This window comes from Lissotriton vulgaris, chromosome 1_2 (assembly GCF_964263255.1).
Source record: "Lissotriton vulgaris chromosome 1_2, aLisVul1.2, whole genome shotgun sequence".
Taxonomy (NCBI): Eukaryota; Metazoa; Chordata; class Amphibia; order Caudata; family Salamandridae; genus Lissotriton; species Lissotriton vulgaris.
Window position 1 is genome coordinate 192,996,221 of NC_141686.1, and position 20,829 is coordinate 193,017,049.

The 20,829-nt window shown below is 42.5% G+C and overlaps 1 protein-coding gene across 1 annotated transcript in view; it reads right to left on the minus strand.

Moving 5' to 3' along the window:
- LOC147734892 (C-type lectin mannose-binding isoform-like) overlaps window positions 1–20,829 on the minus strand; it is a 270,629-nt gene that overhangs the window by 120,482 nt on the left and 129,318 nt on the right. The window contains exon 3 of the mRNA XM_086953670.1: window positions 17,707–17,831. Within this exon, the coding sequence (XP_086809796.1) occupies window positions 17,707–17,831 (125 nt within the window). The remainder of the gene's footprint in view (window positions 1–17,706; window positions 17,832–20,829) is intronic.

Sequence of the window (20,829 nt, forward strand, 5' to 3'; positions counted from 1 at the left end):
GTGAAAAGCACTCACTGGAGTGCTTCCTACATTAAGGATCTGCTAATTTACCGAATCAGTATTTAAAAATTCGTTAATTTACCCATTCCTTAAATTACCGATTCAGTAAATTATCGGGATCCTTAAATTAGGCCCCTACATCTCAAATGCCTAATACCGTCGGTAACGGCCGCAATTCGGTACTTTCGGTCGTTACCAACCGGTATTAGGCTTCCTACATCTGGCCCTATTTCTTGATCAGAAACTAATTGTGTGATGATATTCCGTTCCTTAATAGTCAGATTGGGTTTGTTTTGCTCATTACATCTAAAAAGCTCATTGATTTCCTTTCCTACAATGGATTCAAAAGAGTCCAAAACTTTATGGCTATAGGGTGCCATGAATTTACTTTTAGGTCTCAGGTCAAGTTGTGTTCCTGTCTCCTGACTTAAAGTAGGCTCCATAATGTTGGTAAAGAAGTCTTCAAGTCGGGCCAGACGCATGAATTTGAAAAGACATATTTTAGTTTCCAATTCGTTAGTCCTGTAAGTAGGTACAAAAGATGTGCCCTTTTGTAATGTTTGGATCTGGATCGGTGTGAATACTTTTTGAGAGATGTTAATCACTAATTTGTCTTGCTCCTTGTTGATTTCGCGATTGGTAGACCTTGAGTTCTTGTGTCTTGATCTCTTGGTTCGACATGTATTCTCTGGCCTCTTCCTAAAAAAAGGGTCGACTCAATGTTAGTTGTGCTTGAGGTGGGTGGACCCCCTTCCTTATCAGATTGTAAAGTGATGTTTCTAGGCGGAGGTCTCCTAGATTGTGACTCATCTGAAGATGATGTTTCACCGTCTGTGGATCTGTTAAATGGTTGCCGTTGTCTGCAGTAGGCATATAGCTCAGCCCATGTATACACCTCCCCGAGTTTATAATTCACAGTATCCCTCTTAAATTTCCGGAACCTTCTCTCATTAATTTCTTTTTGGTATTATCCAATTGTGAATTAACATCTTCTAATGTTTTTGTCAGTTCATCAGCACTTAACTTCTCACTGAGATTGTGTTTACGTTGTGTCACTTCTTTGCTGAGTTCATCCAACAAAATAGATAATTCCTCTATGATCAACAAAATTAAATCGAGGGAACACTTGTTCAAAATAGCATACCAACGTTCTATAAATCTCACATTGTTCGAGCACAAAGTAGATTTGAGTGGAATAAGTAAGCCTCTAGGTGTCCGTTGCAGCTTTTCGTGGCGGATGAGAGTGCTAGCGTGCAATCATTGATCCATTTCACGTTTAGCAGTTAACATGTACCCAGGGCATAGGTACCCCAGCGGCCTCCCATGAGCTGAAGCATGTATTATGCCAAACAGGAGAGGCCATTCATAATGAACCTACAGGCCTTCCATCTCAGCCTGTGTCAGATGGTGCATGCACCACTTATTATAGATATAGGTTTACTATATCTATAGGTCACTACACTTAACACCTATAAGTCACCCCATAGCAGGCCTTGACAATACTGAAGGCAGGGTGCTGGTTTTTACATGGGAGGGTGCCCCTGCATGAGCAGAGCAACCTTCAGCCTTCAGGGACCATTCCCCCGGGTTGTCGGTGACGCAGCCAGACTTATAGGTAGAGGTGCATTATATGCTTGCATAAAATTCTATCTCGAAAATGGCTGCAGCAAACCATGTCGTGCAGCAAACCATGTCGTGTTTGGTATCAAACACATTGGAATCATACCTCCACATCGGTAACCGGTGTGGAAGGTCTGATTCCTCCCTTCAGAAGCAAGCTTCGTGGGGTCCCTGATTTTCCCGGTACCAGCCTTTCCGACCTGGACAGCACAATATGGTTGCTGATGACCAGAGACACATTACGGCCCTCCTGCTGCTGAGCCAAGCTCGAGCATGGGAAGTCAGCACAATAGGCATCCTGTCACAGGGAGGTGTGATCACCTCCCAGACAGAAGTTAGTGTATTGGAGCTGGGTGGGCACACTTCCAAGGTGCCTGAAAGTCTGCATGAGGGGTACATTTGGTGTCCCTGTGCATAGTCCAGTTCAAACCAGTCCTGGGAGCCATTGGCTCCTGCTCTGGTGCGACCCTGGACAAAATACATGAGAGTTACCCTCCCCCCGTATTGACCATCCCATGGGAGGGTCCCCTTAATATGTCCAACCCTCTCCTGTGGGTACAAGAGGGCGTATGTGACTGTAGGACCCTAGATTTTACGAGGACAAGATTCTGATCAAGAAACTACTGACCTTCGACTGTTTGGAAACTCTAGACTTTGCTGGCTTTCGACTTGGCCCAACTTTGTCTCCCTCTCCGTCCAAAGCAGTGTTGGTGCCCGTGCACCATACAAGCTCTGTGCAGGACCTGTGGAGCATCAAGGACAATTGAAGTATCTCCCATGGGGGGAAGGAGTCACTCTCCTGCATTCGCAAGTACCATAATGCAACTGACCTATCTGTTGATCCTGAGCTCCTGCAGAATCGGAAGGCTCTAGCAACAGAGGAGGTGGGTTCCTTTTTTCCTTGAAGTTGAGCTGATCTCTCACCGAGTTTGAGGCCAGTATCCCTTGTGAGGACCGCATAACCTGAACCCCTGTGCACCACATACATTTGCAAGTGCATATGCTTGTTAGCGTTTCCCAACTAAGTGCATTGGGCTATTGATAGGCCCCATCTCTGTGCATATTTTACAAAGGACTTTAGCCTCCTCACACTTGCAAGGTGTTGTTTTGTGAAACTGCTAGAGGTCCCCTACCAACTCCTGTGCCTTCAGGCTGTGGGTCCATTTGAGGGACAACACTGATTTTCTTGGGCTCCCATGGTTGCTCCAGGCCTGCCCTGACTCCCTTTGCTGTGGTGAGTCTCCTGGTCCTTGCTAAGCCAGACAGTGACCTTCCTCAATCTTCTTTATGGGTTGCCACTGCCAAGGCTTGTTGCTGCTTCTGCTAAACACCACCACCTCAGCACTCGACATACTTCATGAGACATCTCCTGGTTGTCCTCAATGTCTCCTGGTCCCTGCAAATGTAGAGTCAAGGCGTCCATCTGCACACCTCAAGCACCCGACATTGGTGGGCATTCGTCTAGCGAGCTCTTGTCACTCTTAAATGAGCCAGACTCTGTACCCTCTGCTTTCAGGCTCCTTCCTTCATGAATCCACCTGTGGGTTACACCAGGCGCTTTTCTTCGTTCTAGCAGTGGCATTTCTCTGAAGACTACCATTGAGAACAACAGTGGTTTCCAATGCCACTTCAGCCCTATGCACCCAGCTTCCCTGGGATAGGTTACTCTGTAACTTTTGTATCCATAGGTTGGGTGGCTCTTCAACCTTCTATGTTCCAAAGGGTTTCCTCGTAATCCACTGGGAAAGGTCCTTAAACTTTAAAACTTCAACCGCGACTCTCCCATTGAATTGCACGCAACACGCAAGTCGTGTTCTCACACTGCACCTGTCTTCCGTGGGGTCCCTATCTACTCATCTTGGGTGGTTCCTGGGGGTCCCAGCAATTCTATATTCTCTAGACACTGTCTCGACTCGAGTCATGGTTCTTATACCACTATTTTAGTATATGGTTTGGTCTCCCTCTGGAGCTCACTGTGTATTAGTGCTACTTACAATTGCTCTGTGCTACAGTATTGTGTGCTTTGCCTTTATCTGCATATAGAAGATACTGTGAGGTATTTAAGGTGTGTACTAATAATACATATATATTCTCATAACTAATGTGTGGTTCTTTAATTGAACCAATGCAATAATGGTTGTTTGGACTGGTTCAAGATGTCCACTTTAATTGGTGGACATCATATACCAGGCCAACTTCTCACAAAGCATTACTGGTTCCCCAGTGTGTTGGGATTAAGATGTGGCATGAAAGAGTTCACCAATCCAGTGTGGGAACGGATCCCTCATGCTCTTGGACATCAATGATGAATCTGTTTTGGGATTTGTAGTTTGTAGATATGTTAATAATATTTATATAGGAGGGTGGATAGAGTCCCTGAAGGAGGCAAATGAAAGTCAATCTAGCGTGCAAATCTGGGTGCCCCTATCCCTTTTGGGTGAGGGGGAGAGATGCAGGCCATGTGATAAGGCACTGGAGATTCAGAATTGTCTGTGAGACAGAGGTTCAATTGTGGGTAATGTGAGTATCATTTGTATCTACTCAGCTGCTACCACAGGAGAGTGCAGCATAGTCTGTGTGGAGGACGTTCAAAGCTCAGCACTTCATATTATCCATGCGGTGAAATGGAAGGCTGTAAATGCTTCCTTTTATTTCTTCATTTATTAGGGCTTTCTCCCACAAAAATGTGGTGCAAACTGATAATTTGCTTTGAGTGAGTAGGTCCTTTTGTTTTGTAGAGAGTCAAGTTTTTTTAGATCATTATGTGGGAAACAAATTTCCAGAAGTATGGGGTTAGGCAGTGAATGTTAGTAGTAGCCACCATGTTTCTCTGATTTGACAACCTATTTAGTGGGTTTACTGTTTAGAAATACACAAGGCTAAGTTAATTTTCTAAAAACAATTTTTATAAAAAATGTGACTTCACCATTGAATTAGGTTTTTAATAACTATAACTACAGTTTTATAATAATTTTTGTGGCTGGTCCCATTCCTAAAATACAGTAATACAATTGTATTTTGAACTCATTTTTTCTAAATAGGACAGCTAGTCCTGACATAGTGAAAACGTGAAAAATAGTTTCTGGGTGCTAGTCACTTTAATTACATACTAACCTTAAATTTCTCTATATTCTACATTTAAATATCATGAAACCCACCGTGTGTGCGCCAAAGCATTCTTATGACCTATTCATATTTACAAGAGGAGTTTTTACCTGTCAAGAGTTTATTGTGACAGGTTGAATTGCAGTTTTTACACTGCCACAGGCAGGCTACAAGTGGTAGCCCGAAGCCATGTTTCCACTGCAACTGTAGTGGGTGACACAAGAGATGTTGGAGTCCACTAGAAGCATTCCATTCCGCGGGTACACAGTGTATATTATATTCTGGGCTTATAGTAACGCTAAAAATATGCCTATTAGGAACATGCTAAAAGGATAACAGGCACTTTGCTACCGGTTAGAAGTAATGAAGTGCCCAGAGTTCTAAAGCAAGCAAAAATGTAGGGTCAAGCAAAAGTTCTAAAATCTAGAGGGAACACACAGAATATTTGTGATTCATACCATAACATCCCATATGTATTTGTAAAACACACATTTACCCTTAAGGGTATTTTGATGCTGAAAATCAGATGATTATTGTTCTGCAGCTCAAGTGCACACATTCTATCAACCTAAAAAAGAAAGGTTCACTTGACTTGGCAAGATTTGTACTTATAGCCATGAGGCCAACCACAGGTCTTTGGAATGGATGCATTAGTCCATGGTGCCACTATGACCTCTTTTCTAAGGGCTTCATTTTAGACAACCCTTAACCTGCTTATCATGCTCAGTACTCTTCATTCAAGCAGTAGAACAACATTTATATTGAAGTTCTATTATTAATGAAATTGCTAATTGATGTATTTACCAATCCAATTGGCATCCACCATCTTGGATCTGTAAGTAAAAAGCAAATCAATCATCATTCCACTAGTGCTCACACATGGTATCACACTTAGCATGCCATCGAAGTGACACTATCACCAGCAGCGGTCACATCTTTGTACCTTTTATTGTAATAACGTACAGCATAAGTATGTTGCTCACTCCAAACGCTGTGCAGCATCGCGAAAAGGCATAAGCAAAGCCACTAGGCCACAAACTTTAGACCTATTGGCTTTGCCATAGCTTGTTTCTTGTACATGTCCCTTTCATTTATTTCCTTTCACTCTTTTTTCATTTTTTAGGCCATCTGATTGTCCTGCAGGGCGGGTTGATTTCCACTATTTACATCTGCGATGTGTTGCATTCTCTGTGGCCATTATTTCTAAACTTTGTAGCATTCTTGAAATGATATTGTTCACAGTATACCATTATTTTAAGATTTCAAGAAAGCCACCATATAGAGAAGCATTGAGTTAGCCACCTTGGATGAGTACAGCAGGGATTCACAACATTCTTTAGCATTCAAAGAATTAGGGACATTGTGATGTTTACAGAGCTTTTAGGTGGTCTTCCCCCATAGGGTTTCACTTCACGATTCCCATTTTTGCTGAATTTATTTTTGTTTGCCTTAGGAACTGGTGTACTTTACAACTGCTAACCAGTGCTCACGTGCTTCTCCTCCCACCCCTTAACATGGTAAAATGTGTTTATAACCAATTGGCACATTACATTTACTTGTAAGTCCTTAGTAAAATGACCTGTAAATGAAATGCTACAAATGGGCCTGCAGTACTTATTGTGCCATCCACTTAAGTAGTTCCTTAAAGCATGTCTCAAGTCTGCTACTGCAGCCTGTGTGTGCAGTTTGTACCTGCCAATTCAACCTGGCAAATTCGACCTTTTGCCAGGCCTAAACCTTCCGATTTAATACATATAACTCACCTTCAAGGAAGGCCTAACACTGTTTTTCAATACTGCACGGCATGCTTCGTCCATAATATAACGTTGGCTTAATGTATTACATTTAATGATTGATATGGTTTCATTTATTTATTTATTAGTATTTTGTAAAGCGCCTGGTTACACTAGCAAGTGTGTCCCCGCGCTGTAAATGCTAATAGAGTTGTTCGTTGCTGATGCTTCCTACGATTTTAGTTTTTGGGGAAGAGTATTGTTTTCAGATCTTTTCTGAATTTAGCTTCTGAGGGTTCAATACGCAGTTCCACTGGCAGTAGATTCCACTTCTTGGCCGTTTGGACTCTAAAGGATTTTCCGCCCATTTTGGCTGTCTGGACCCTCGGGACATGCACCTGTCCCGTCCCACATGATCTCAGTTGTCGGGTGGGTTCATACCATTGCAGAAGACCGCGAAGGTATCTCGGACCTTTGTCATGGAGAATGCGATGACCTGTACATAAGGCCTTAAAAGTCACCCGTTCCCTAATCGGGAGCCAGTGGAGGGTTTTCAGAGCTCTTTTAGATGAAACTCTCCTGGGTAGTTGTAGGATCAGACGGGCTGCTGCGTTCTGTATTCGTTGGAGTCCAGAAATACTTTTTTCATTGGCTCCAAGATACAGAACGTTCCCATAGTCTAGTCTAGATGTTATTAGGCTGTGGACTATGGTCTGGCGCACTGATACAGGCATAAGGTCCAGCGTTTTCCTAAGGACTCGTAGTATCTCGAAACAGGTTCCTGCTACCTGTTTGGTCTGGTGATCGAGCGTGAGGTTTTTATCTAGCCAGACCCCTAGGTTCTTTACTAAATGGCTAGGTGTTGGCAGATCACCCAGCTCTTCCGGCCACCACGCTGAAGTCCATACTGATGGAGCCTTACCTATAATCAGTACCTCCGTTTTGTTGCCATTCAAACGTAGGCAGTTGTCTGCCATCCAGAGTGCCACTTTCTGCATGCAAGCTGCAAAGTTGGAGGCGCTTTGCTTCTCAGGTTGTGTTAGGGTTACAGTCAGTTGCGTGTCGTCCACATACAACACTATCTCAACCCCAAACGTCTCTGTAATTCCTCCTACGGGGGCTACATAGAGATTGAAAAGAGTGGGGCTGAGACTGGAGCCCTGTGGCACTCCCTGATTGAGTTCTATTTCCTTAGACTTGAACTGTCCCTATGCGACCTGGAAGGTTCGGTCGGTTAGGAAGGATTTCATCCATTCCCAAGCTTTTCCTCTCGCTCCTCCCTTTTTCAGGCACTGTAGCAGAGTGTGATGGGTAGTGTGGTATAGTTTGTTAACTAAAGAATTGTAATCCAAAATACTCTTTATTGTTAAAGTCGGATTTCAAATCATCATTCTGAAAATGCCACATTTAGAAAGTTAGCAGTTTCTTATCCTAAACATTTGGTTTCTGAAGCCTGTATCCTGGGTCACATCACTAGGTGTAGCTGGCAGCTGGTCTTTGTTTTTGCTCCCAAGTGGTGGGAGAAAGGAGGAATAGGTGTTAGCAGGATCGGTCATCTCTGTCAAGATGAGGGGGAAGAGCAGTACCCTACCACACTTGCACATCACAAAGGCTCTGCCCAGCACACACACAAAGGGTTTGACACTTGTCTTTTGTGTAGCCAAACAAGCTGGGGCCATGGCAGAGAGGAAGGAAACTTTAAATACCTCAGGGGTGAAAACTTCTAGAAAATTCTCAAACTTCAAATCTGACACCAAAATATAAATACCCGCAGACCCAACTCTTCAGTAAACATCGACCTGTGGAAAACTCAGAAGAAGGATTGCTGTGCTACTCTGCTGCAAGGAGGACTGCTACTCCAATGCCCTGTTAGTGTGCTGGCCTGCTGCCTGAGTGAGAGCGACTTGACCTGCATCTTGACTTCCAGGACCACAAGAGTCACTCCAAGGGATAGTTAGCTGGCATACTGATCAGAGTCTAAGGGATGGAAAAGGTTCCAACCACCTTGGAATCTGCCTGCTGCAAGTCTTGCCCTTCAAGTGGTGCCACCCCAGTCCTGGACTCTTTTCCATCCCAACTGTGGTCCCAGCAAAAATAAAGCTGCATGATGCTTTGCCTCGCAGAACGACATTGGATACTGCTGCGTGACGCATCCCCAAAGCAAGACCTCAGGAGCCCCTCGGCACTGCTGCATGAGGCATCCTTGGCTTCGCATTTTATCCCGCAGCACCTCAGAGATGTTGCTGCAAGATGCCTTCTCAATGCAGGACTGAACATCGCAGCTCGCAGCTCTTTGGAACCAGCGCTGCACGATGTATCCTCAATGAAGCATCTCGCACAAGTTCGCAGCCAGGTTTTAAAATACTTTGTTTAGCAGGCCTAACTTGGTCAAGTGTGCGGCCCACACTCCATCGCAGTCAACCTGAACTTGTAACTTCATCTCGTTCTGGTGTGACCAGAAGACCAAAGTTGGCACTTTGTGCTTTTTTGGCACTATTTTCACTAAAATCCTTCAAATTTTATATCTCCGAGATTACTGATTTGATTTTTGTCATAAATAAATTATTACATTTTTTCTATATTTTTTTGAGTTGGTTTGAGATTTTTCTTTACTTTATTACTGTTTAAAGTCCTGCATAAATGCTTTGTACACATTGCCTCTAAATTAAGCATGACTGGTTTTGTACTTAGCTAATAGAGGGTTAAGCACTGGATAATTTGGGGTTGCTTGTGGATTCACCCTGACAAGGATTTTGGTTGCTGCTTGAGTAAGCTATCAACCTGCTGAACAAGTAACCCAATTTCTTACAGCGGCTATTTTGCAATTATATTGTGCTTAATGTATATTTTTCTATTGCCAGCGCATGCTTCGAAAGGCGGTAGCTATGTTGTAACTCTAAATATTAATGCATTATATGTTATGTTATGATATACAGATTTTTAGAATGCACAGTCGCCCAGCAGGGTATCGTGACACTGAGCAGGTGTGAATGTAGCCCAGCCTAGAGCCTTCTGAGACAGCTCGAAAATCGAGGTCTTGCAGAATTCAAAACGTGAGGAGGGAGAGGCTCTTGTGTGTAGCAGCAGGTTGGTCCATGCTCTACAAGCAATGTAGGAGAAGGCTCAGCCATGGGATATGGTGTTCCATATGTGTGGCATGTATGTAAGTAAGAGTCTGGGTGAATGGATGTGTCAGAAAGGTTTGTCAAAGCAGAAGAGATTGTTGAGCTGTGCTGGTCCATTGGTATGTAGCGCCTTAAAAGTGAGTGTGAGGAGATTGAATTGTGCTCAGTTGTGTATCAGCAGCCAGCAAAATTGCTCCATGAATGGTGTGATGTGAGTGTGGCTTGGGAGGTTGAGATTGATTCTAGATTTTGAATTTTGCATGGTCTGCAGTCTTTAATGAATTTTTGTTTGATCTCTTCATAGAAAGTAAATCCTGTGGACCAGCTTGCTAGTGACAAGGTCATGTTTGAAAGTTTTCCAGGTGCTGATTGGAAGCTATGTGAATCTTCAGGGCATGGAAGAATGATGCGGTGATGGCATTGACTTGGCAATCATGTTGAGATTGCTGTTGATGATGATCCAAAGGTTCTTGGTGTGAATGGTGGGGTTGGGTTTGGCCCTAGCTCCTTTTGCTACCCTGCGAAATCCCACGACAGAGTGCTTTTCCCAATGATCATGATTTCGGTCTTGTCAGTATTCAGCTTCAGAGGGTTGGTTTTCATTTAGTGGGTGATTTCAGTCTAGGTATTGGAGTCTTGTCCTCTTGTTCATGAGGGAGAGAATGAGTTGAGTGTCATTGGCATAGGAGAGAACATTGATGTTGTGGGAGAAGATGATGCCAGCTAGAGTGATCATGTATGTGGTGAAGGGTTCAGTGAAGATCTTTCCGGAACTCTGCAGATGAGGTCACAGGCATCCAAGGTTTATGGTGCCAGGCTGACTGGAAATTTCCTTTCAGTCAGGAAGGAGCAGATCCATCGGATTGCATGTCCTTCTTTTCCGATTCTGGTTGCGCATTGGATAAGTATGGGGTGGAAGACTATGCCAAATGCTGTGGGGAGGTCTCGGAGGATGAGTACTGTTGTGTCACCTCAATCCAGAGTCATGTGGATGCCATCCATGGTGGCGATGTGTGGTTTTGATGCTGTGGATGAGTGTGAAAGCAGACTGTGTGGTTTTGAGGAGTTGTTAGTCATTGTGGTATTTAGTGAATCATCTATTGATGATATTCTGCAAGTCCTTGGCCATTGAGAGATGGCCGCTGACTACTTTGTTTTTTTTTTTTCTACTATATAATCTTAATCTGCCTTCTATGTGATTTTTGGAGTTTCTGTGTATGTTTTACTGTGCATGAGTAAATTGGTGAAGGACGCATGAGTCAGTGAGTGAATGAGTGAAATGTAACTATGCACGAATGAGTGACAGAGTGCATGTGATCTTATACTGTGGCTGCCGGTAATTTAGGCTAGAGGGGGCATGCATCCACCCACCTACATTCACACTCACACCCACAACCATCCACAAGTGTGCACACATACACACACCATTCACAAACACACATGCACACACATACCTTTTCACAGCACACACTCACAAATCTACATACTTTCATACATGCATCACACAAACGGCAGAGGGGACAGAGGTCGAAGCACGAGGGCTATAGCGAAAGCTGACCAACTGAAAACCAACACACTGGTTACAACTAAGGAAATATACGCAACGAACAAAGTCCCTTAACAGAACCCCTTTGAGGGTTGGAAATATCACCTCAACAATAAAGAGCAACAATTTGGAGAATAGCCTTGAGAAAGTCGTGGGTTACATTCCCATAACGACGAAACACGTGTTGGCTGTGACGTCTCCAGAAATTAAACAACATCAACGACAATCCTGACTAAAAGGATCTGAATTATTTATGAATGAATGACTGATGTATGGTGGAAACACATGTATACTGCTTAAACTAAAAATACAAAATGTGTGCTAAGGAGTATAAAATACTTTCATACATGCACACATGCATGCACACATCAAACATTAAAATAAAACAAACTCACCGGATGCAGCAGAGATCTTGGCCTGGAGCTTCCTGTGGGATTGGTACTGCAGTTGTCTCTCATTGGATGGAGGAAAGTCAGTCCTAACCTTGTCACAAAGTTGGATAGGGTCATTGAAGCTTTCTAGTCCCACCCCATTTTGTGACAAGGTGACAACGATAGGTGCTATGCCTTGTGCACTTCAGTACTTAAAACTCTTAGATCCGAGGTTATCAGTAATGCTACCCCTAATCATGAGGGAAGGTCCCCCCGATGATTTGCCAGGCTGAAAAGGTCGCACCCACTGAGCTGACATCTTCTGCACTGCAAAAATCAGCTCAGGCAGCTAGCTGAATGGGCTGTCTGCTCTTAAGAACTGGCCACTCCTGATCTTATCATTGGCTCAAGATGCACTTTCTGTGATAAATGAAAGCTATTGTCATTGCCATTGCTTGTTTACTGAAGGTACTATTGGAGCATAGTAATGTTGGTTCCACCCGCTCATGTTCTAACTATGCCATATATATGTTTACATGGTCTATATAATTGTGTGTTTATTGTCATTAAAGTAAAGTGGTGCACTTGACTGGGATACTTGATGTATGACCAATACATTTACATGAGTGAGTATAATAATGTTTTCTTAATATTAATACCTATTTGCAATTATCCTGATTATCTGCATTTGTGTAGATTAAGTGACTCTGGCTCAGATACATTAACATATTCAGTTAAATAGTACCCTGCATGTGTCTTATGACCATATATTGTGCATTGAAGTATTTTGCTATGTTAGCTTGACCGAAGGCCTTAAGCATTTGGATTTAAACAATTTAACGTTTAACCTTCAATGTGAAAGTTGTTTGCTTGCATGTTCTCTCCTCTGCAGGTGGAGTCTCAAGGCATTCATTAGTCAGTGAAAGGCATATTGTTTATGCCAGATCGTGAGACTCGGGGAAGAAAACTGGCAAGGATAACAGACGCTAACAGACAAAGGGAGTATCACCATTCGGGTGATATCTGGAGACAGGAGAAATTCAAAGATATTTCTGATGAAGAGACCAGGAGATTCGAGTAGTGATGGAGGGTGCCAAGTTTCATAGTGAGAAGGGGGAAAGTACTGGTGTTCATGATTTAGGACTCTGAAACGTTCTGTGTAGTTTACCAGATGGTCACATTTTGAGTTTGGGCAGATTCCACTTAGTAAAGTAAAGTAAACGTTTCTAAAGCACTCTAATGCCGAAGGGTCTTGGCGCTGAAAAGCATAGAAAAATGTGGAGCCAGGAAAATCAGATCTTACTGATTGGGAAACAACCAAGATTTCAGTTGGCCACGGAATTTCAACTGGACTGGCTGGGATCTGATGTGTAAAGGCAACTTGTTCCAAAGTTTGGGAGCTAGATATGAGAGACAACTACCTCCCCATTTAGCTTTCTTAATTTAAGGGACATTTACCAGTGCTTTATTGGCTGATCTTAGTGGGCGACTAGGAGTGTACCGTTGGAATAATTTATTGTATTCCATTGGAATGCCTTCATACAAGGTTTTATGGATCAGACACAGTGCCTTGAATGCTATACGCTCTTTCACTGGAAGCCAATGGAGGTTCCTGATAGCCCTCGAAATTCAGTTGAATTAAGTGATATTCAACAAGGTACGGGCTGCCACATTCAGCAGGGACTGCAGCTTGGTTAGCTGCTGTTTATCAATCCCGAGGTAAAGGGCATTACAATAGTCGATCAGTGACAACACAAGTGCCACCACAGAAGTCTTCCTCAATTCCATTGGAAGAAACAATAGGATTCTTCGCAGTGTCTTTAGTGTGGCATAGCAGGCTGAAGTGAACAGATTCCTCTGACCTGAAAAGCGAAGCTGTGTGTCACAAAAAATGCCCAGGTTTCTTACTTTCCCCGCTGGTGTCGGACAAGCTCCTGCAGTTGCTGGCCACCATGCAGTATTCCAGAAGGGAGTCTGCCTCACCAGACTAGAAGAGGCACAGACCTCTGTGCAATCTCTCTGTTGTCTGGCTTTATGCTGATTATTGTTTTCCAAATAGGGTTGCCTAGGTTGGATTTAGTTTAGATTATCTAGATTTCCACATGCATAATTGGAAAGAGGACCTCATATTGTGTACTGACCATGAAATTATTTTTCTTATCTTCTGGAATGCTACTGCTATTACTCAATGTCTTGTGTGCTTCATGCTATTAACACTGAATGTTGTTATACGATTCGGTCTTCCGGTAGTGAATTTGCATTTTTGCAATACATTTCTGAGGTTTGTGTATGTCAGTCTGGCTTTGAATTTGTGATAAAACTACATTTAACCTCATCTATCGAAAGCTAAACAACTATTATTTGCCTTCAAAATCTTGAGGAAAAAGCTCATAGGTTGTTCTACTGATCACCTGTTACAAGTGATCTCCGCAAAATTTCTGCCCTCCATCTCTTATGGCTCGGAAATCCTGAATATTAAAGACGCTCTAATATTAAACACGATTTAGAAAAGGGGGTGGTGATGAACAGAGTGTCTGAGTTAAACAGACCACTCTTACCCAGTCCAAAGATCAGGGCTTGATCCATCACCGTTATTTATCTCACTGCCCCATCCCAGCTCAGAACCTGGCTATATGCAAATCAGTCTGTCCCTGGCCCAGTGCATCATGGGAACAGGGCAGACTAAACTACCAAGCCAATTCTTCACCAGAAAGGAGACAAGCTACCGGGGACCGGTTTCTGGCATTTCAGCCTTCTTCGGCCCGGCTTGCTTGAATCCTGATGGAGCAGTGAGAAAGGGACTCATGTCTGAGTATACCCTGCCACACCTATAGTGGCCAAAAACGATTTAGAAAAGGGGGTGGTGATGAACAGAGTGTCTGAGTTAAACAGACCACTCTTACCCAGTCCAAAGATCAGGGCTTGATCCATCACCGTTATTTATCTCACTGCCCCATCCCAGCTCAGAACCTGGCTATATGCAAATCAGTCTGTCCCTGGCCCAGTGCATCATGGGAACAGGGCAGACTAAACTACCAAGCCAATTTTTCACCAGAAAGGAGACAAGCTACCGGGGACCGGTTTCTGGCATTTCAGCCTTCTTCGGCCCGGCTTGCTTGAATCCTGATGGAGCAGTGAGAAAGGGACTCATGTCTGAGTATACCCTGCCACACCTATAGTGGCCAAAAACGATTTAGAAAAGGGGGTGGTGATGAACAGAGTGTCTGAGTTAAAGAGACCACTCTTACCCAGTCCAAAGATCAGGGCTTGATCCATCACCGTTATTTATCTCACTGCCCCATCCCAGCTCAGAACCTGGCTATATGCAAATCAGTCTGTCCCTGTCCCAGTGCATCATGGGAACAGGGCAGACTAAACTACCAAGCCAATTCTTCACCAGAAAGGAGACAAGCTACCGGGGACCGGTTTCTGGCATTTCAGCCTTCTTCGGCCCGGCTTGCTTGAATCCTGATGGAGCAGTGAGAAAGGGACTCATGTCTGAGTATACCCTGCCACACCTATAGTGGCCAAAAACGATTTGGAAAAGGGGGTGGTGATGAACAGAGTGTCTGAGTTAAACAGACCACTCTTACCCAGTCCAAAGATCAGGGCTTGATCCATCACCGTTATTTATCTCACTGCCCCATCCCAGCTCAGAACCTGGCTATATGCAAATCAGTCTGTCCCTGGCCCAGTGCATCATGGGAACAGGGCAGACTAAACTACCAAGCCAATTCTTCACCAGAAAGGAGACAAGCTACCGGGGACCGGTTTCTGGCATTTCAGCCTTCTTCGGCCCGGCTTGCTTGAATCCTGATGGAGCAGTGAGAAAGGGACTCATGTCTGAGTATACCCTGCCACACCTATAGTGGCCAAAAACGATTTAGAAAAGGGGGTGGTGATGAACAGAGTGTCTGAGTTAAACAGACCACTCTTACCCAGTCCAAAGATCAGGGCTTGATCCATCACCATTATTTATCTCACTGCCCCTTCCCAGCTCAGAACCTGGCTATATGCAAATCAGTCTGTCCCTGGCCCAGTGCATCATGGGAACAGGGCAGACTAAACTACCAAGCCAATTCTTCACCAGAAAGGAGACAAGCTACCGGGGACCGGTTTCTGGCACTTCAGCCTTCTTCGGCCCGGCTTGCTTGAATCCTGATGGAGCAGTGAGAAAGGGACTCATGTCTGAGTATACCCTGCCACACCTATAGTGGCCAAAAACGATTTAGAAAAGGGGGTGGTGATGAACAGAGTGTCTGAGTTAAACAGACCACTCTTACCCAGTCCAAAGATCAGGGCTTGATCCATCACCGTTATTTATCTCACTGCCCCATCCCAGCTCAGAACCTGGCTATATGCAAATCAGTCTGTCCCTGGCCCAGTGCATCATGGGAACAGGGCAGACTAAACTACCAAGCCAATTCTTCACCAGAAAGGAGACAAGCTACCGGGGACCGGTTTCTGGCATTTCAGCCTTCTTCGGCCCGGCTTGCTTGAATCCTGATGGAGCAGTGAGAAAGGGACTCATGTCTGAGTATACCCTGCCACACCTATAGTGGCCAAAAACGATTTAGAAAAGGGGGTGGTGATGAACAGAGTGTCTGAGTTAAACAGACCACTCTTACCCAGTCCAAAGATCAGGGCTTGATCCATCACCGTTATTTAAACACAGCACAATCTACATTTTTTAAAAGACTGTTTCTTACACTGTTACATATCTCACAGGAACAGATTTGATTAGAATTTGGACCCACGGATCAAGAATCAGATCTTGGCCAGACAAGGTGCCTTGGTAAAGTATTATTGGAGGATGAGGGAGTCAGAAGACAATACCCTAGCCCACCACTGTTGAGTTGAGATAGAAAACCAAGCAAGACTAGCAAATTCAACCACGACAATCCTGAAGCAAGCTTTGTCGGCATTAAAACTAGAGGAGGCCTGGTTAAACCCGGCAACGTATCCAGGATTCAGAAGCGTGGTGAACAATGCTATAAAGCGGATCTCTCTACTAACAGACAAAATGATTTTTGCAAAAAAACATCATGCCTGGGCTGTGATACAGGGCTACCGGAGGCTGAAGCAGCAACAGTATCTGTTTGATAACTTTTCCCACCACAAAAAGCATCACCTTATGATGCTACGAATGGGATCATTCCCCTCAAAGGATTTGACCCCAAAATGGAAATGCACATGGCCATCTAAGGAATGCCGCCTCTGCGGTCTATGTACTTGCCCTTTCCTATTGAAAATTCGAAAATCCATCCTTCGGGAGATTCTCAAGAAGAAACAGATAAGAACATGCGGAGCCGCAGTCATTAGGTGTCTCGACGGGCTTGCAATCCCCCTGTCCAATTGCGCCATAAAATTCTGGAAAATAGCAGCAAAGGAACTGGACAAAATTAATTCAAGCCAAACAGCTACTAAATAATCTGCTGGCCCATATCATTATTATTTTTAATGTATTGTTATACCCGCTAGCCTTCTAACTGTGGTCACGATTTTTAGACCTTTTTTGCCTCTCTTATGTTTTTAAAATGTTCATTGAAAGCACTGTTTAATGATGGTTTGCCATCCTTTTATGATTTTTAAATGAATCAATAAAAGTATATTTGACTGACTACATTTAACCTCATCTATCAACTTGGGCTTTCAGTGTGTAGCAAAATGGGTTACACTGTAAATTGAACTTGCGGATGTTGTCAATTCCTCTTTATTCCTCAGGCGCCTAAAGAGTTTAATTGCAGGGAATTTAGAGATCAGCCCAAAGGTGGTGAAACACTATTGTCTTCATGACAGTAGCTTGGGAACCTGTATAAAAATTACACCTACACACACCACATATTGAATTGGTCTCATAAATCTTACCATACTAATGGCAGTGGTGGGCATCACTAATATGCATACTTGGAATGCAGATAGAACATTCATAAACGGTCATCATTATTAATAAAACATAAGTATCATTAGTATAGCAACGTCATAGGTTACATGGCATTATATAAAGGACATGGAGATGCGATCAGCACCGATCATCATCCTCAATAAATTATGGCCCATGTTTACTTTAGGTAATTTAGCATTGCATCTGTGGGCCTTTAAAATGGTTAGTAAATTCTTGGTGGGTGTCGTAAAAGAAAGAATCCATGTGAAACTTTAGTAAATAAGAGCTTTCATATTTATTAGAGCATGCATGGAACTCTTACCTCTGCTTCCGGCCAAGACACTATGTCATTGAATCGCTTGTAGCAAGCATTCTTATACTGCACCCATCCGTAATCACACGAGCCTTGAGCACAGAGACATGTTTCTTTGGAATTTAGTTCTGATGCTGGCAGTAATAGCAATATTCAAAATACAAAGCAGAAAGAGAGCGTTAAAGAACAACACTCTTCAACAGTAAACATTTTAATCCAGTAATGGGAAAATATAAAATACCAACCCAAGCCTCTTCCGTAAATCCAAATTATTGCTGCGTCATATCCATTTAATAACACATTGATAAGCACTTATCCACATTTTTATAATATAAATAAGTTACATTTAATTAAATCTATTAAAATCTAATGGATCGTTTGGTATCGTTTGGTATCTCCTGGCATTATAGAATTGGGCCATTTGGTCAACAACAATGTTATGTATTCTTGCAAATACCTACATATTTCTATCACAAACCTCAAACGTGAACCCTCCATAATTGAACAAGGTTATCATTGTAGGAATGGCTAGACAATGAGCTACATTAGAATGTAATCTCTATTCTTTCCTTGCTTCAATGTTTAGGTTGTGTTACATTGTGTTAGCAGCAAGATTATTTCATGTGGTGGAAAATCATCCAAACCAAGTAATATTCCACTTTCTTTCTGAGAGGCAAAGGATACCTTGAAGGTGTGATATTTAGCAATATGCATGCTCATATTGGAGAAAAATCTATTTAACACCTGTTTCTGGACATCAGGGGCCACATTATACACAGTGTCTCGGGGGCCCAATGGGTGTTTGCTCCTGCATTGCGCACTCCCGGGACACTCTGGCATTACAGAAGGGGCCACAGATGCTTGTGCATCCTCTTCTGCGATACTGATATAAAGCACCAGCGTTATCTGCAGGGGGTGTTCCCTCATTTGCATGGAGGGAATGCTTTTGCCTCTACGCCGGTGCCGTAATACCGACATAAGCGCAAAGGTAAAGAAGCCGGCAGGAGGTGCACTCAGAGTGCGCCACCTCAAAGGTGGAGCACTGTCAGTCGGCCCCCTGATGGCAGCCCTCTGGTGGGGGAAAAGGGGGTCCCTTGTACCCCCCAGACATCCCCTTGCAGGCGGGTGCAATCACTGACTGAATCCACCTGCAAAGGGATCTCCAATCTTACCATGTGTTCTGGGTGAGCGTTTATTTATTTCTGCAAGTTGTGGTCATTTCTAATTCATATCCCTGAATTAAATGGAGACCCGTTGTTGCCCTCAATACTTTGGGAAAATGCCAACAACTATCTACTTATTGCCCCAAATAATTTTTGTTGCATGGATGGAATATGCTGATTTTGTACTGCACTAAGGGATCAGTGACTTAATATCGGGGGACATATTATAGAATGCCCAAAATATTGAAGCCAAAATATCCAAGTACAGAATATCGAATCCCTATCTACAAACAGGTAACTACCAAAATATTGAATCCAAAATATAGATTGTTAAAAATATAGTTAACTAAAATATCGAATTTTGTAAATGCATTAAAAATAATATAAAATTAATTAAATATTAAAAATAATTAAATACAAAATACTTAAAATAATGTAAAAAATCTTAAAATGTCAAAATAATAAATGTAATGTAAAAAAAGTAGAGAATTTGTTGGATAGTGAGAGGGTAAAAGTTACTATTCCCACTCCAGTGAGTGCAACAGTAGAGAAAGCGTTGAATAGCGTAGGGGTAAAAATTACTATTCCCACTCCAAAGAGTGCAACAGTAGGGAAAGCGTTGGATAGCGGGCGGGTAAAAATGTACTATTCCCACTCCAGAGAGTGCAACAGTAGGGAAAGCGTTGGATAGCGAGAGGGTAAAAATTACTACTCCCACACCATAGAGTGCAACAGTAGGGAAAGCGTTGGACAGCGTAGGGGTAAAGATTACTATTCCCACTCCAGAGAGTGCAACAGTAGGGAAAGCGTTGGATAGCGGGGGAGGGTAAAAATTACTATTCCCACTCCAGAGAGTGCAACAGAAGGGAAAGCGTTGGATAGAGGGCGGGTAAAAATTACTATTCCCACTCCAGAGAGTGCAACAGTAGGGAAAGCGTTGGATAGCGAGACGGTAAAAATTACTACTCCCACACCAACGAGTGCAACAGTAGGGAACGCATTGGATAGCGAAGGGTAAAAATTACTATTCCCACTCCAGAGAGTGCAACAGTAGGGAAAGCGTTGGGCAGCGGGAGGGTAAAAATTACTATTCCCACTCCAGTGAGTGCAACAGTAGGGAAAGCGTTGGATAGAGTAGGGGCAAAAATTACTATTCCCACTCCAGTGAGTGCAACAGTAGGGAAAGCGTTGGATAGAGTAGGGGCAAAAATTACTATTCCCATTCCAGTGAGTGCAACAGTAGGGAAAGCGTTGGATAGCGGGGGGTAAAAATTACTATTCCCACTCCAGGGAGTTGAACAGTAGGAAAAGTAATGATTTAATATTACATTAAAATTACATTAATTATCAATATTAATAAAAACATATTTAAAAATAATTACCAAATAATAACAATTAATTACCAATTAAAAAATTAATAAAAAATTAATAAACAATATTTATCAATTATTAATTAATTAGCAATGCATATAAATAAAAATAAATATTTACTTTATAACAATTAAATTACTTCCCACCCTATTCCCTTATAAACCAACAACCCGCTCCAAATAAATAATAAAATTAACATAATTATCAATTAATCAATTAATACAAATTATTTACCAATTAATACAAATTAATTGCCAATTAATAAACATGAATTGCCAATTAATAACTAATTATCAATACATATAGATAAAAATAAATATTAACTTTATTACAATTAAATTACTTCCCACCCTATTCCCCTATAAACCCACAACCCGCTCCAAATAAATAATACAATTAACATAATTATCAATTAATCAATGCATAACAATTATTTACCAATTAATACATAATAATTACAAATTTAAAAAATAATTGCCGATTAATAAATATTACTTACCAATTAATAATGTATTATCAATACATGTAAATAAACTTTGATATTTAATTTATTATAATTTCCCCTATAAACCCACAACTCGCTACGGAATTAAATTAC